Source organism: Peromyscus leucopus, chromosome 18, assembly GCF_004664715.2.
Source record: "Peromyscus leucopus breed LL Stock chromosome 18, UCI_PerLeu_2.1, whole genome shotgun sequence".
NCBI classification, from domain to species: Eukaryota; Metazoa; Chordata; class Mammalia; order Rodentia; family Cricetidae; genus Peromyscus; species Peromyscus leucopus.
In genome coordinates this window covers 13,602,331-13,617,681 of record NC_051078.1, presented here as the reverse complement: position 1 = coordinate 13,617,681, position 15,351 = coordinate 13,602,331, and the positions used below count along the sequence as shown (strand labels likewise).

Here is a 15,351-nt window from a genome sequence, read left to right as displayed (position 1 = left end):
GTACAGTATGGTAAAGCACCCCAAGGCCAAGGACTCAAGGTTATCTATGGCTGGGAGATCAGACTCGGGGTGGTCTGTTTGGAGTTTCAAACCCTGAGAGACCATCCCTGGAAATGGAACTAGAGTGTGGTATATGCAGGCCTGGGAATGAATTAATGAAAGCTGTTATTTTGAACAATGAATATATGCTAATACAGTGGGAACAAGAAATACATGCCCATCCAGTGGGGATCAAAGCTGAGCACTCCAGGGTTAAGACTCAGTTTGTGCAATTTTTAAAGACACGTGTGTCTCGAGAAACATTGAATGATCATCTTAAGTTCCCAGCCAGCCAAGGAGGTCTACCTGAAGCCCCCGACCTTGTCGCTTGGCCATTTGTCCACCCTGACTGTAGCAGGCTCTCTCTCTCTATTTAAATGGGGAGTCCGTGGTGGACAAGCATGGTGTTGATTCTTTGTTCAACCTAAATGACAGCAGGCAAATTGAGAGGGGCCAGGTCAGCAGCTTGGCAAAGCAGAAAGCTTTGGGAGGCTAAGGACCCACTGCTTCATCGATGAGGCCTATGCTTGCTTTAAGTGTGTGTGTGTGTGTGTGTGTGTGTGTGTGTGTGTGTGTGTTCTAAAACCCTTTTCCCCACTAAAATAATATCAGATAGCCTTTTAAAATCTATCTAAAAAACCTAGTGACAAACAAGGAATGGGGTAGAACTTAGCCATAGCCTAGCAAAAATGCATATGTTTTCTGAGCCAGTAACTCCCGTTTCTAGAAATCTATTCCCTAGACTGACTGGTAAAATACAAGATGAAGGAGGAATAGAGACTGACAGCAACTGAAATACCCATCAGTAGCGGGCTTGATGATGAGATTATGAACATGTTAGAATCAAAAACACAGGCCGGTGTACGCAAAGTATCCATTTTGTCTAAAAGTGAGGGAGACATATAAACTGTGCCTATGTTTCTCATATTGAAAAAAATCAAAAATTATAACTAAAAATTTTATACATAATAGGAAAGAAGAAGCAAGGTAGGTAAAGTGGATAAAACCAGGCTCTCAGAACAACCTTCCTGGGGTTGGGGATTTAGCTCAGTGGTAGAGCGCTTGCCTAGCAAGCACAAGGCCCTGGGTTCAATCCTCAGCTCAAAAAAAAAAAAAACCCTCCATATATATGGTATATATATTATGTTGTAATATGTAGACTTGCCTTTAGAATAAGGTGGGTACTTTTCTTTACGTTCTCATTCACAGGTGAATCTACCCTCTAATTGCTAAGTACATATATCAGGTGGGAGAATAGAGGAGGAAATTCCAAGAAACAAGGAAAGGGTTCCTGAGACTGGGAGAAGGATGTTCTGAGGGAGTGGGGTAGAGAAGACAGCAGATCAGTATTAATAGGGTCAGCTGGGGTGAAAGGCACCGCAGGAAAAGGTACAGAGAGATATTGGGAAAGTCAACCAAAGGCAATACATACAAAAACCCCATTATTTGGAATCCTACTGCTTTGTAAGGTTATAAAAAAAACAAAAATGTAAATACAATAAAATGCAAAATAACATTGTGGGTTGTTTTTTTTTTTAAATGGTGAACCAGGGGACTGGAGAGAAGGCTCAGAGGTTAAGAGTACTGACTGCTCTTCCAGAGGACCTGGGTTCAATTCCCAGCACCCACATGGCAGCTCACAGCTGTCTGTAACTCCAAGATCTGACACCCTCACACAGACATACATGCAGGCAAAACACCAATGAACATAAGACAAAAATAAATAAATTATTAAAAAATAAAAATGGTGAACCATCATTAGACCAAAAAAAAAAGCATTTTGTAAAGAAAAAGCAAAGTAGTATTGAGTTTCTGGTTTAGCTTTACAGAAAGAATTTATTTTTAACAATGTCTTCAAAACAGTAATTGACTAGTCCTTCTTAGAAAGATATATTCTATATACCAAAATAAAAATAATTAGCAATGAAATCTTAAACGTTTAATAATCACACTGTTAGTAATAATAGTGAGGGATTGTATGTACACATATACCATATATGATTATAACTGAATATAACATATACATGATTATGTTAGAGACCTGGGGTTTTAAGCATTTAAGATACAAGATATAAATACAAAGCCAAAAATGTGTGTAAAAGCCTAGCAACTCTAAGTTTCAATTATAAGTATCACCATGGATTCCTGATGTATTCTATATCCTTAGAGGAAAGTCATTTCCTAGCCTTACCCATGACAAAGTATAATAACAAGATATTTCTGGCCCACTCACAGTGAGCGCCTTCACTGTGGTCTCCAGACACTGCTCACTGAAATGAACCAGGGATCTTGGGAGGAGGGGTAGCCTCAGGTTTGGGGCAGGCAGGGTGTGAAGGGAGAGCTCGGACAGCTATCTGAGGCAGCAGAGGATGGCCACCCACGACTGTGGGTATGCCAGAGTAACCAAGAACCGCCTGGAGAAACCAGAGGACATCAAAGGGCGAATTGCTGAACTAGATCAAAGATTCAAATGTGTTTTAAAAGCACCCACAGTCGTATGTTGTACCCAATTTAAAAATGCTTTATTGGTTGCCTTCAGTAGGTATTAGAGGTTTAACTGGTTTTTTTTTTTTTTTCCTTTCAAAAACTCATTAAGAAAGGAAGGAAGGAATGAAGCTTTTGCATCCTCAACTGTATGTCATCTACATAGCTGGTAAGGAAAAGGGTCTTCATTTTAGTAGAAGGCCGAAGGTTAAATAAAGAATCATAGAACATCACCCCTGATGAAATAGTAGATCTAATAGAAAGTTATTTTCAGTGGTTGCCCAAGCCAGATGGATATCTATACTTTTTTTAAAAAATAAAAAAAAAATACACTTGTGAAATTTCAGCACCAACTATGGTAAAATGTACCATAATTGGTAGATTTGTGTGTGTGATAATGGTATATTAGTTCAGTTTTTAAAAGTTGGTCTTTCCCCTTCAGAAAAATGTTGCTGGGCTGAGGAGATAGCTCCACGCGTAAAACCTTTGCTGTGCAAGCAGGAAGATATAAGTTAGACACCCAGAACCCAAGGGGAGAGAGCCAGGCAGCCATAGTGATGTGCGCTTGTAACTCCAGCTCTGGAGAGACAGATGGGCAGTCCCCAGGGCTCATGCTAGACATTCTAGGCTACTAAGCAAGCCAATGAGAGACCTTGTCTCAGAAAACAAGATTGGTGGCCCTTCTGAGGAAAGATACACACACACACACACACACACACACACACACAGACACACACACAGACACACACACACGGGGGAGGGGGAGGAATATGTTAGAGTATCTATAATAAATTGATATAACTTTGGAACTTGGTTTAAATAATTTAGTTGGAAATAAGAATCTGTAGCATATTAGGATTTGAATGTGAGATACCCTGCAGACTCAGGGTTGCCCAAGATGCCCTCCATAGACTCACGGGCTCGAACACATGGCTGCCTGATTATTGGTGGCACTGTTTTAAGAATTCATCACCTTTGGAACGGGCACAGAGCTTCTGTGGGTCAGTGGGATGGGCCTTTGAGGGGTCTAGCCCAGGCTACCTGCAGCCTGAGACTTCATTTCCTGATTCGCAAAGACCTGAGGAAGTGCTGCCTCGTGGGGTCGCTGTCATGAATGTCCCCACCATCAGTGGCTGAACCTGTCTCGTAATAGATCTTTCTTCCCTCAAGTGGCTTCTGTCAGCTTCTGTCACAGTGATGAGAAAAATAATTAATATTCGATGGAATCCAAGTGAGATAGGTGTAGGTTTTCATGACTGTGGTGGTTTGGATGAAAATGGCCCCCATAGGCTCATGGGGAGTGGCCCCGTTAGGAGGCATGGCCTTGTTGGAGTGGGTGTGGCCTTGTTGGAGTGGGTGTGGCCTTGTTGGAGGAAGTGTGTTACTAGGGGCGGGCTTTGAGGTTTCAGGTGCTCAAGCCAGGCCCAGTGTCGCTTTCTTCTTGCTGCCTGCTGATCCAGATGTAGAACTCTCGGCTCCTCCTCCAGCACCATGTCTGTCCCACCATGATGATGATGGACTAAACCTCTGAACCTGTAAGCCAGCCCTAATTAAATGTTTTCCTTCATAAGAGTTGCCATGGTCATGGTGTCTCTTCACAGCAATGAAACCCTAACTAAGACAACTACTATTCTACTCTTGTGTGCATTAATACTTTTTCTTTGAGACTAGAGAGATGGCTCAGTGGCTAGGAGCACATACTGCTCTTGTAGAGGAAATGAGTTTAGTCCCAGTATCCACATGGCCGCTCAAAATTGCCTGTATCTTTAGTTCCGGGGAGGAGTCTGATGCCTGTGACTTCCTGTCTCCTTATGCACCTGCACTCACATACACATACATATACATCATTTAAAAAACAAACAAACAAAAAAATTCATTTAAAAAAATTTTTTTCTTTAAAAATAAATGAAAGATCTTCTGGGGAAAAAAAATCCTTTCTAATGTTTCCAATGCTGGTCCAGGCTTTTCCATTTGTTTAGTGAAATATAAACAGAAATAGTGAAGATAAGAGAGCCATTCCATGGTTCTAAATCAAAATGGATGTCATACGATTGCCCGCTGAGCTTAGATTACAGAGCATATTGAACAACGACAGCTGTAATATTTACAGCAGACCACATGGTCAGTAGATATCCACTCAGCAGTCCAAACCACATTGCCAGCCATCCTCTCTGACCTCTTTCCCCTCTCAACGCACACACAGACCATTGGCTATCCCACCGCTCGGGAATCCGCTCCCTTCCTCCACCATGCCCTGCGCACACTCCTTCCTTTCTGTGCTTACTCCTTTTTGAAAAATGTCTTCTCAATTATCCGTGATTTAGCTCTAACCAAAGCAGACAGTGGAGAAGGATGAAGTCCTCTCTAACTAGCATCAACTCTTTCTGCAATGCCTTCCCCAAGGGGATTTTTAACACTGCCTTAGGAGACACAAGCAATCGCTGCACATGTCTAGTTACTTGTCAATAATGATAAAAGGCCAGCTCTAATTTCTTCAGGTCAGATTTTTCAGCACCATATATCTTGTAGTAGGTCCAATAGGCAAGGAGATAATTCACATGCTTTCCTATTTAGAAAGCAATAAAAATGGAGAGGGAATTTATTACTCCTATCTGATTATAATCATGGCTTGTCATGACTTTACGGAAATTTCTAGGATATGTTATAGCCATCAATTCTTGCTAAAACACTTCAAATTCTAACTTTTGTCCTACATCATCACAATGAGGCTTGTAAGGATGATAAATAGTTGTGTGATTTTTTTCTAACGTCCTTTACCCTGCTGATAGGGTCACCCTGAGAGTATTTGATGAAGAATGTACATCTGGATGCTTGAGGAACTCTTTCCTCATAGACATGAAGAGTGTTCATGTAGAGGTTTGAATTTATTAGTGTTGAGCAGAGTACACCCTACCCTGAGGCCTTTCTCATTGATAATCACCTTTGGTTATAAACAAGTGAATCTAATTCATTACTTAACTCTGTCCAGCTATGAATGGGGTCCAATACCTAAGCGCAAACACAACTTCATGGTTGTAATAGGAAAAACATTGTCGTAGAAATTACTGCTAATGTTGGAAAAGGATAATCTTCGTGTTGCACAAAGGGACACGTGAACAAAGTGGAGTAACTCAGCAAGGCAATTTCATTTGCAGAAAGACTACGTGTGCCAGAGCCCAGACTGAGCTAGCACGCATGGCCAACATGACCTCTGTCTTTTATTCCCCATGTAGGTGGTCACTATGTCCCATCCCACATCGAGGAGCTCTATTTCACTATCTCATTTCATTATCTAATTCATTATCTAATGTAATTAGGTAATCAACAAGAATGGGGAGAGGGGAGGTCCAGGGAGTGGAGCTCTTGTCTGGTTAACTATCTTTGCTAGAAAAGCAGCAACAAAAGTTTCTCACCCAGGTCAGTGGGATGGCTCAGTACAGAAAGTTCTGGTTGCTCAATCTGATAACCTGAGTTCATTCTCCGGGCCCCACACGGTGGAAGAATGGAACCAACTCTTCTGAGTTGTCCTCTGATATCCAGGCATGTGCCATGGGAGGTGTGCATACGCAGTTACTAGCTGCTTCAAAACCCACAGACTTTCTTATCCACGGTTTGAACGGAATCCGTCCTCATCATCAAACACTTTGATGTGCTAGACATTCTCCTGAACAGCAGGAGGAAATAAACCAAGCACTGCAGACAAAGTTCCTGCCTTCAGAGAGCACACTGTTTAATGGAGAAACGGTCCAGCAATAAGAACAAAGCAGAAATAAGTCACATAGTGCTAAAGTGTTATTAACACTACCATCACTGCCTGCAGCTATTTCGATTTAGATTTAGAATATTAGTTTTGTTTTGAGAGTACCAGGAAAGAATAAAATAACAGAGCCAAATCCCCCCACACACACACACACACAACAAATAAATGTAAATGAATAGAATGCTGGACCAAATTCACAGAAGAAGGAATGTAAGTATGGACTACAAGAAAGAGGTCCACAGGGCCCTTACTAATCAGAGAAAAGCAAAGATAATTTCATTCAATAAAAATAGCGTATTTTAGAAAGTCAGATGTCGTACCAGTGCTGGGGATGAGAGCCAGCCAGCAATCTGGTGGGTAGCTTGTTGGCTTGCTGAGACAGGGTTTCATGTAGTCTAGGCCGGCCTGAAGCCCATGATCCTCCTGCTTCAGCCTTCCCAGGGTTGAGATTGTCGTCATGGTCACCGTACCCAGCCAGGCAGTATTTCATACTGTGAAGGCTGCCCGCATCCAGTACCACTCCAAGCATATGTCCCAGCTGGGGCCTCCCAGCTCATCTGTCTCCTCCTGCTTCCTTTCTGGTCCTCTTAACGTGAGGTTTGCTGTCCTTGCCATGTCTTTTCCTCGTTTGCCCCATCCTCCCAGTCTCTGTGGGTGCCCTCCTTTCTCTACAGCAATGGTCCTCAACCTTCCTAAGGCTGTGACCCTTTAATACAGCTCCTCATGTTGTGGTGACCCCCCCAGCCATAAAATTATTGTCGTTGCTACTTCATAACTGTAAATGTTGCTATAGTTACGAATCACAATATAAATAGCTGTGTTTTCAGATGGTATTTTGGGGGGTGTGACCCACAGGTTGAGAACCACTGCTCTATAGCCTCAACCGAATGGGGCTTCCAACTATTCATATTGGTCTTCTAGTTCTCATTCCACATAAATTTGAAAACTTGTAGGGCCATACAAGCCACAGTGTGAAGCCCCTGCTGGGGACATTCACCCCAGCCCCATGTTTCCAGGACTTCTGATGTTTCACAGAAGACAAGAGTCTAAAAAAGCATGAGAAGATTTCTGATTGTTTAAATATAGGCAACAGATTTGCAAGTTTTTTAAACTACGAGAGAAGAACTATCTTCAGGCCAGACTTGGCCACCAGCTTTTCATCTGTGACTTTCGTCCATAATCTCTCCCCCTTCCTGGCATCCTCATGCTTGGCTGCCGCCTCCTCTCTGTCCCCAGCTGCTCTCTGGAGTTCCACAACCCACATAGCCTTCTGGCCATGTTCATCTTGAGGGTTCAATCGACATCTCAAGGCCAAATATGAACTCATCTGCCCCAGAAATTTACTTCTTCAGATTTTCTTAGGCCAAGAAACCACTTCTCCTCGTCACTGGGATTCAGAAACCAGGAATAAACATCAATCCTTCCCAGGATGCCTATAGCATAATGGACCCAGGACTCATCAGCACAGGGTTTAAGAAGTGTGTTCTCCTACCATGACAGAACAATGGGATAAACACTCAAGAGTGTGTCTTCAGAGGCCTACGGATCAACCTAGGCATCACACAACTCATTAATTCATGTTTCCAATATTTGTTGAATTCCTATAGTGCTTTAAGCCCTGGCATAGAAGGCACAATAAAGTACTAGAGTAATAATTCTGAAAAACATAGATTTTGGCTCTCACACAACTCTCTAGGGAGACAGCAAAGAACAAGTAAATTTACAGGTAATTTCAGTTGGACACAAATCCCCTCAAGCTGCTATGAGCCAGAGTGTACAAATATTCACAGTAGAGAGGCCCAGCCGAGGGGTACATGGGGTCTGTGTAAAGTTACCATATACCCAGGAATGACCCTGAGCCTCACAAACAGAACTGATCCGATCATTTCAGATAAACCATCAGGGAAGGCTTGGGCAGTGAAGTCCAGACAATGAGCCTGACTGTGGGAAGAGTCTTTAGGGTAGAAAACACTTGGCTCTGGGGCAGAAACATACTGGGCAGTTTTGAGGATGAGAGGGGAAAAATCTAGTAAAAAAAAAAAAGGGGGGGTTCACAAACAGGAGGTGTCTACATGGTTGATTAATGGGAGCAGGACATGGCAGTGGGGGGGTGTGGTATCTTAGTTAAGATTCCTGGTACTATAATAAAACACCATGACTGTAAGCAACTTGGAAAAGAAAGGGTTTATTTCATGCTTACCATCACCCCAGAGAAACCAGAAGACAACTCAGGGTGGGAACCAGGAGGCAGGAGCTGATGCAGAGGCCATGGAGGGGTGCTGCTTACTGGCTTGCTCCTCATGGCTTGCTCAGCCTGCTTTCTTATACACCCTCAAGACTACCTTGGTGGTATCCCAGGGACAGACTTGTACGAACAGCCAGGTAACTTTTGGCAAGGATGCTGGGGGCCCTTAGTGACAAGAGGACCGTTTTTAATAGATGATTGGAAAATTGGATATCCACATGCTGGAGCTGGACCTTGCTTCGTACTGTCTACAACATCAACTCAAGTGCATCAAAAACCTAAATGTGAGACCTAAACAGATAAAAACCCTTCAAAGGACAGAGTCTACACACTGGATTTGGCAATGATGTCTCAGATATGATACCAAAGGCTCAGGAAATAAAAGAGAAAAATAGATAAACTGGACATTAAACTTAAGAACTTCTGCACGTCCAAAGACATTATCAAGAGAATCAAAGGATAATTTATAGCTGGGTGTAGTGGTCCACACCTGTGGTCACAGAACTCAGGAGGCTGAGGCAGGAGGGCTGCTGTGAGTTGAAGGCCAGCCTGTGTTAATTAAAACAACCCTGTCTCACAAAACAGAGAGAAAGGAAGGAAGGAAGGGAGGGAGGGAGAGAGGGAGGGAGGGAGAGAGAGAGAGAGAGAGAGAGAGAGAGAGAGAGAGAGAGAGAGAAAGAAAGAAAGAAAGAAAGAAAGAAAGAAAGAAAGAAAGAAAGAAAGAAAGAAAGAAAGAAAGAGGGGGGAAGGGAGGGGAGGGAGGGAGGGAGGAAGGAAGGAAAGAAGGAAGGAAGGAAGGAAGGAAGGAAGGAAGGAAGGAAGGAAGGAAGGAAGGAAGGAAGGAAAGGAAAAGGAGAAGACAGCATGTAGAACATAGAACAGAAGAAAGTGTATCTGAAAAAGTGATGGACACCCAGAGTACAGAAAATTCCAACGGAACAAAAAAGGCAAAAAACCAAATTGACACAGACATTTCTCAGAAGATGTCCCAACAATGGTCAACACTGGCATTAGGAGACACTCGTCACTAATGACTCGGAACGTGCAAATCTCAGCCACATAATGAGATGGCTGCTATTCAGAAAATAACAAGTGTCGGTGAAGAAACTAGAACACTTTGTCACTGCAATGAGAATGGAGCATTTCTGAAACAGCAGGATTATTCCTCAAAATCTGAAATAGAACTACCATATGTGCTGCCTAGATTTATATCAACTTGATGCAAACTAGAGACATTTGAGAGGAGGGAACCTCAACTGAGAAGATGCCTTCATAAGATCTGGCTGTAGTCAAGTCTTGCCATGTCTTTTCCTCATTTGCCCCATCCTACAATTGCCCATTGTAGGGCAATTTCCTAATTAGTGTTTGTTGGAGGAGGGTCCAGGCCATGGTGGGTGGTGACATCCCTAGGCTAGTGGTCCTGGGTTCTATAAGAAAGCAGGCTGAGCAAGCCATGAGGAGCAAGCCAGTAAGCAGCACCCCTCCATGGCCTCTGCATCAGCTCCTGCCTCCAGGTTCCTGCCCTGCTTGAGTTCCTTTCCTGACTTCCTTCAATGATGAACACAGATATGAAAGTGTAAGCCAAGTAAACCCTTTCCTCCCTAACTTACTTTATGGTAATGGTGTTTCATCATAGCAATAGAAACCCTAAGACACCATATGATCCAGAAATTCCACTTTGGGTGTACATCCCCCCAAAAGTGAAAACCAGGACTCAAAAAGATATCCATCATTTGCACATCCATCATTTTCAATGGTTAAGATGGAAAGGCAACTGGTGTTCATCTGTGATTGAATCAGTAAGCAAAATGTGATTAATACACACAACGGAACATTGCTTGGCCTTAAAAAGGAAAAAAAAAATGTCTGTACTACAACATGGGCAGGCCTCTGTTGACCAAGTGAAACAGGCTATCATAAAAGGCAACCCTGCACAATGCCATCTATCTGAAGTACTTGGAGTAGTCAGACCCAGACAAAGTAAAAGGTGGGCTGCCAGTCACTAGGAGAAGGAAGATAGGCAGAGCTATTGCTAATGAACATAGAATTTCAGTGTTGCCAAACAAAGAGTTCTGGAGATGGGTGGTGATGGTGGCTCATCCACACAATGGATATGCTTGAGGTCACGGAGCTAGACCTTCAAAGGTGGCTAAGATGCTAAACACCATGTTGTCTATATGTATATCTTCACGACAACAAAAGGAAATGGGAAAGAAGTCCATTGATTTCTCATTCCGTGCTTCTCCAACAGTCTGGGCAAGGGCGTCTAAAGCACAGCTTCTGAGGAAGATGAGGAAGATGTGGTCCTGGCAGCAGAGGCAGGAATTGCTTCTGTCGGGTGGCTCTTGCAGCCCAGGGCGGAGCCAACCTCTGAGAGGCTGCTTTCCCTCTTGTTTGTTGAACAGCGCTTTGCTAGCGGAAGATGATGGAGGAATTGAGCACAAAAAGGCACGGTTTGGTTTGGCTATGACCCGCAGGGCTGGCAAGATTGGTATCACCACCTGGAGGGTGCTTAGTCCCATGGGTGCTGTCCCATTCCTACCAGATTAGAACGTGCATTTAAGCGAGACCCTGCCCCCAGTGGGGTGTGTGCACTGCAAAGTTCGAGAAGCACTCCCCCATGAACTAATGAAATAGAAATTAGTCTCCATGCAAACATCCATGCCCACTGCTAAGAAAATCCCTACGGTAATCAGGCTTTCCTCCCCACACCTAACACATACATCCGATGCACAGTGAGCCGGCAGCAGAGTCATTTGCGAGCCTTGCAAAAGAGCAGGATGTCACAAGATTGACGGGCGTGATATCACAGAACTACCCAGATCACACAGGCTGCATTGACAGGAGAGGAACTGGCCAACTTAGACCTGTTATCCAGTGAGGGGCCCAATCTAGAGGCACAGGGGCATCCTTCAACAGAGAACAATTTGAATATCAACGGATCTAGACAAGCCCTCGGTGAAACAGAAGAGACTCACAAAGATCCTTGTAAAAATTACCCACTTTATGATGCCATTGTGGTACTTACAGTTTCATCGAGAAAAAAAAAAAAACCTATGCAAAAATTGCAACACCATGTCCAATCATTAATTATTCTGAGAAGAAGCAAATTGAAAAATTACTATTTTCCTGGTATCATAGAACATAAGTATTTTTGTTATAAGCTGTAGTCTTGTTTCCATTTTATTTTTAGTTATTTTGTTATTTTGTGTGTATGACTATTTTGCCTTCATGTATGTCTGTGTACCACGTGAGTGCAGGGCTGGTGTTACAGATGGTTGTGAACTGCCATGTGGATGCTGGGGATTGAACCTGGGTCCTTTGGAAGATCAGCAAGTGCCATTAACCACTGAGCCATTGCTCCCCCTGCGGTTCTGTTTTTAAAGATGAGATACGACTGAGCTTTTTGTTAAGGTTTCCCATGCTGTCTGGACCTTATTTTGAAAACAGCCATACAAAGTGGATTCTGCCTGGGCCAGTTTTCCTTCAATAATCCTAGCTGAAAAGGATTCTAACCATTGCATAGTCCTTTTTCCCTTATGGGGCCTATCATCATCATCATCATCATCACCATCAACATTATCATCATCACCATCATCATTATCATTACCATCATCATCATTATCATCATCACCAACATCATCATCACCAACATCATCATCATCATCATCATCATCATCATCAACATCAACATCATCATTGCTATTGTTATTATAGGTTAGGAAAGTATAGATATATTTAGATATGAGGCATAAAGTGGCATTCCAATTTTTTTTAATACAATGTGGAATGACTAAATGAAGTCCACCGACTGAGTCATTCATTACTGCAGCCATTTGACACCTCCCAGGATGAAAACCTCGAGTGACCAGTGTGTGATAATTGGAACCCACTCTACAGCTCAGTGAACGATTCTTTTCAAGCCACACTTCCAGGGGAACTGTGCCTGCCCATTGTGCTGCCACAGGGTTCAGTGATGAGTGGCAGCCACAGCTAGCTGCTGACACCTTTTGAACAACTAATTTACCTTATCCACCATGAGGAAGTTCTCCAGCGTCTCCCCATTTCCACACGTGATGTCCCCAACCTCTCTTACGGCTCTGGGCAGGATCTCTTGCACCTCTTGGGCAATCATTCCTATACACAGAACACTCCAGCAAGGTTAATGGGGGCGGGGCGATGCTCGAAGGATTTCCTACTTCAGAATGGACTACGGACAGCCATGGGGATTCTGGAAAGCTTTGATCTACAACTGAAGCAAGAACCACTATAGAAATAAAAGTAAAAGTCTCCCCACAACTTCCCTCACCCCCCCCCACTCTTCTATTGTTTTAAGACTCTATCTAATGTTGGAAAGGGTGAATAAACACCTTTAAATCCCTATACAGAGAAGGAAGCAAGTTTTTAGTTTGATTCCTTTACGTTCCTATAGGAGACTTTGATTCCTCAGTGTTCCTGCTTATTTTTAGGATTCCCGGGCTGAGGAACGAGCATTACTGTGCTGATGGTCTCTTAACTAGCTTCACCCATCTTTTTGCTCCGTCCCTAGACTGCCCAGGACTCCCCTTCACACAGCTTTGCTGCTCTCTGCCCTTACACCCTCACCTCACAGCAATATATTCAAACTACCAGGGCTTGGGGTGCAGCACGGAGGTGTTACATAAAGGAGACCCACACATTCTCTAACCTTCCCTGTTCCAGTGACTTGGGCTTCACAGAGGATGTGCTGGATGGGCACGGTATTGTCAAATGCGGCAGCACACAAGCTCACGATCAAGAGACAAAGAGTTGCTTCATAGCTGAGAACAGAAAATTGAAGAGGCTCTGGGTCTGTACCTGTTCGGTGGGCCGTGTTTATCCCCATGGCAGATGCAAATTCCGGCTTGTAGTCATATTCAACAATCCTCATCTGGGCTATTCTCCTCAGCTGTTCGTTTGTGTCGACCTGATTTAATTAAGGGAGAGCAAATTTCACCTGTTTAGGCATTTGTTATTCAAATCAGCAGCAAGCATGACCCCGAGAGGCTAGGAAGATTGACAGCATGAGTGCCCCTTTCTATTGACTGAACTAGACTAGGAGATGCTTCCTACCCCCTCCTCAGGAAAACCAAGGCTTTAAAATAGGCACTGCTAACTCCCATCCCCTAAAAAATTTCAGTCTAAATCATGGAGCCCAAGCGCCTCCTACTCTGCTCTCCACCTTCCCTTCTCGGTAACGTTCGAGGATTCTCACGTTGGAGAGCCTCTTCAGGGTACCAAGGTGTCCTGTTCAATTGAGTCTAAAGGTTTGCCCCCCCCTCCATCCCCAGCTTCTACTTAGAAACTGAAAACACAGTGCTAGATCAGGGACAACCTTGAGGTAAGGAGGGGTCCCATCCTCTTGGGTTACTTGGGCCATCTTGCCCGAGGAAGTTTCTCTGAGTGAGTTGTCCTCTTTTCCCTCCCCAAGCTTCTCAGGGCTTAGTTCAGCATCCTTCTCCCCGGCTCTGTGTCTAATGCTGTCCCCAGTTGTCATTGCCAAGTCCTCAATACAAATTCTACTGGTCTCCAGAAAATTTGATAGCAAGATAGTGAAGTTAATCTTCCCTAAAAACTGAACGTTTGCTCCAAAGGATTATTTCCCCTTTAATCTGAAGGATCTTTTTAAGATAAATTCACAAAACAGCTATATCTAGCTTTAATGACATTAATCTGAAAAAACACACTGGTGACTTTTCTGTATGTTCCCTGATTTTTCTTTTAGAATATTGCTGGACTGTGAAATCAATGCTATTTTGGCAATTAGAAATATATCACCCAGGGACTTTTGGGTAAGATGGCGGCAGACTAAAAGCCATCTCTAGTGAGTGGATGACTATGGTTAGGGAAATAGGAGGGTCAGCCCTGCTGTACTGCCCAGGCAAGCTTCTCACCTCAGGACCCACTGACTGACAAACATGTGCCCCATTCTCTAGTGAACGTCCTCCAAGGTCTGACTCGGCACCCACCACTGCAACCACAGCGGCCACTTGGGATAAGGCATGCTGGCCTGGGCCCTCTCCAAGTCAACCTTAGACGCCTCTTCCAGCAAACACCTACAGAGGCTGTATCATCAGTGAGTTTCCACCACAGAGATCTGCAGTGACCACCAGACTGCCTGCCTCCCCTGCATCCACACCCCATCTGCCTTTCCACCAAGGAATAACTACCAACATCAGTGACTGGTAAAGCAGCTGCCACTGTCCCAAAGTTTATCAGGGCAGCTGTCCCACCAGGATCATATCAGGCCTCTCCCCCACCTAGGAATCAGCATCGTTCATCTCCACTGCTCAGCGTCACAGAGGTACGACTCCTGGGATCTCAGAGAGACTTGCAAACCTGACCAGCGTAAGCACGGGATACTAATATTAACAGTGAGCGCAGGGCTGCCAACAGGAGTCATCCAGAAACAGCAACTTTCTCTCTCCTGCCTTCACGAGTTGTGAAGTAGCTGTTCTGGGGAACCCAGCACTCTGCCAGCATGCACCAGGAAGAGAAAGTGTAGCACCAAATCCATTCTACAAAGCCTGCATTATCCTGACACCAAAATCAAATAAAGACGGACAGACAACTAAAGTATAGCAGACCAGGTTCCCTGCTCACAACAGATGCAGAATTTCTCAATCGAATGCTTGCAAACTGAATTCAAGAACATAGCAAGATGACATGTTATGACTAAACAGGCTCCACCTCAGAGAGGCAAGCCTGGTTCAACATAAGCAAATCAACAAATGTAATACACAGAATTAATGGACATAAGGACAGAAATCACAAATCCTCCCAATAGAGGCACAAAAGACATTTG

At 43.8% G+C, this 15,351-nt stretch overlaps 1 protein-coding gene across 1 annotated transcript in view; it reads right to left on the bottom strand.

Moving 5' to 3' along the window:
* The window catches only part of Myrfl (myelin regulatory factor like), a 110,874-nt gene that overhangs the window by 29,089 nt on the left and 66,434 nt on the right, over positions 1 to 15,351 (bottom strand). The window contains exons 12-13 of the mRNA XM_028877981.1: positions 13,365 to 13,473; positions 12,556 to 12,665 (exon numbers count right to left, since the gene is read on the bottom strand). Of these exons, the coding sequence (XP_028733814.1) occupies positions 12,556 to 12,665; positions 13,365 to 13,473 (219 nt within the window). The remainder of the gene's footprint in view (positions 1 to 12,555; positions 12,666 to 13,364; positions 13,474 to 15,351) is intronic.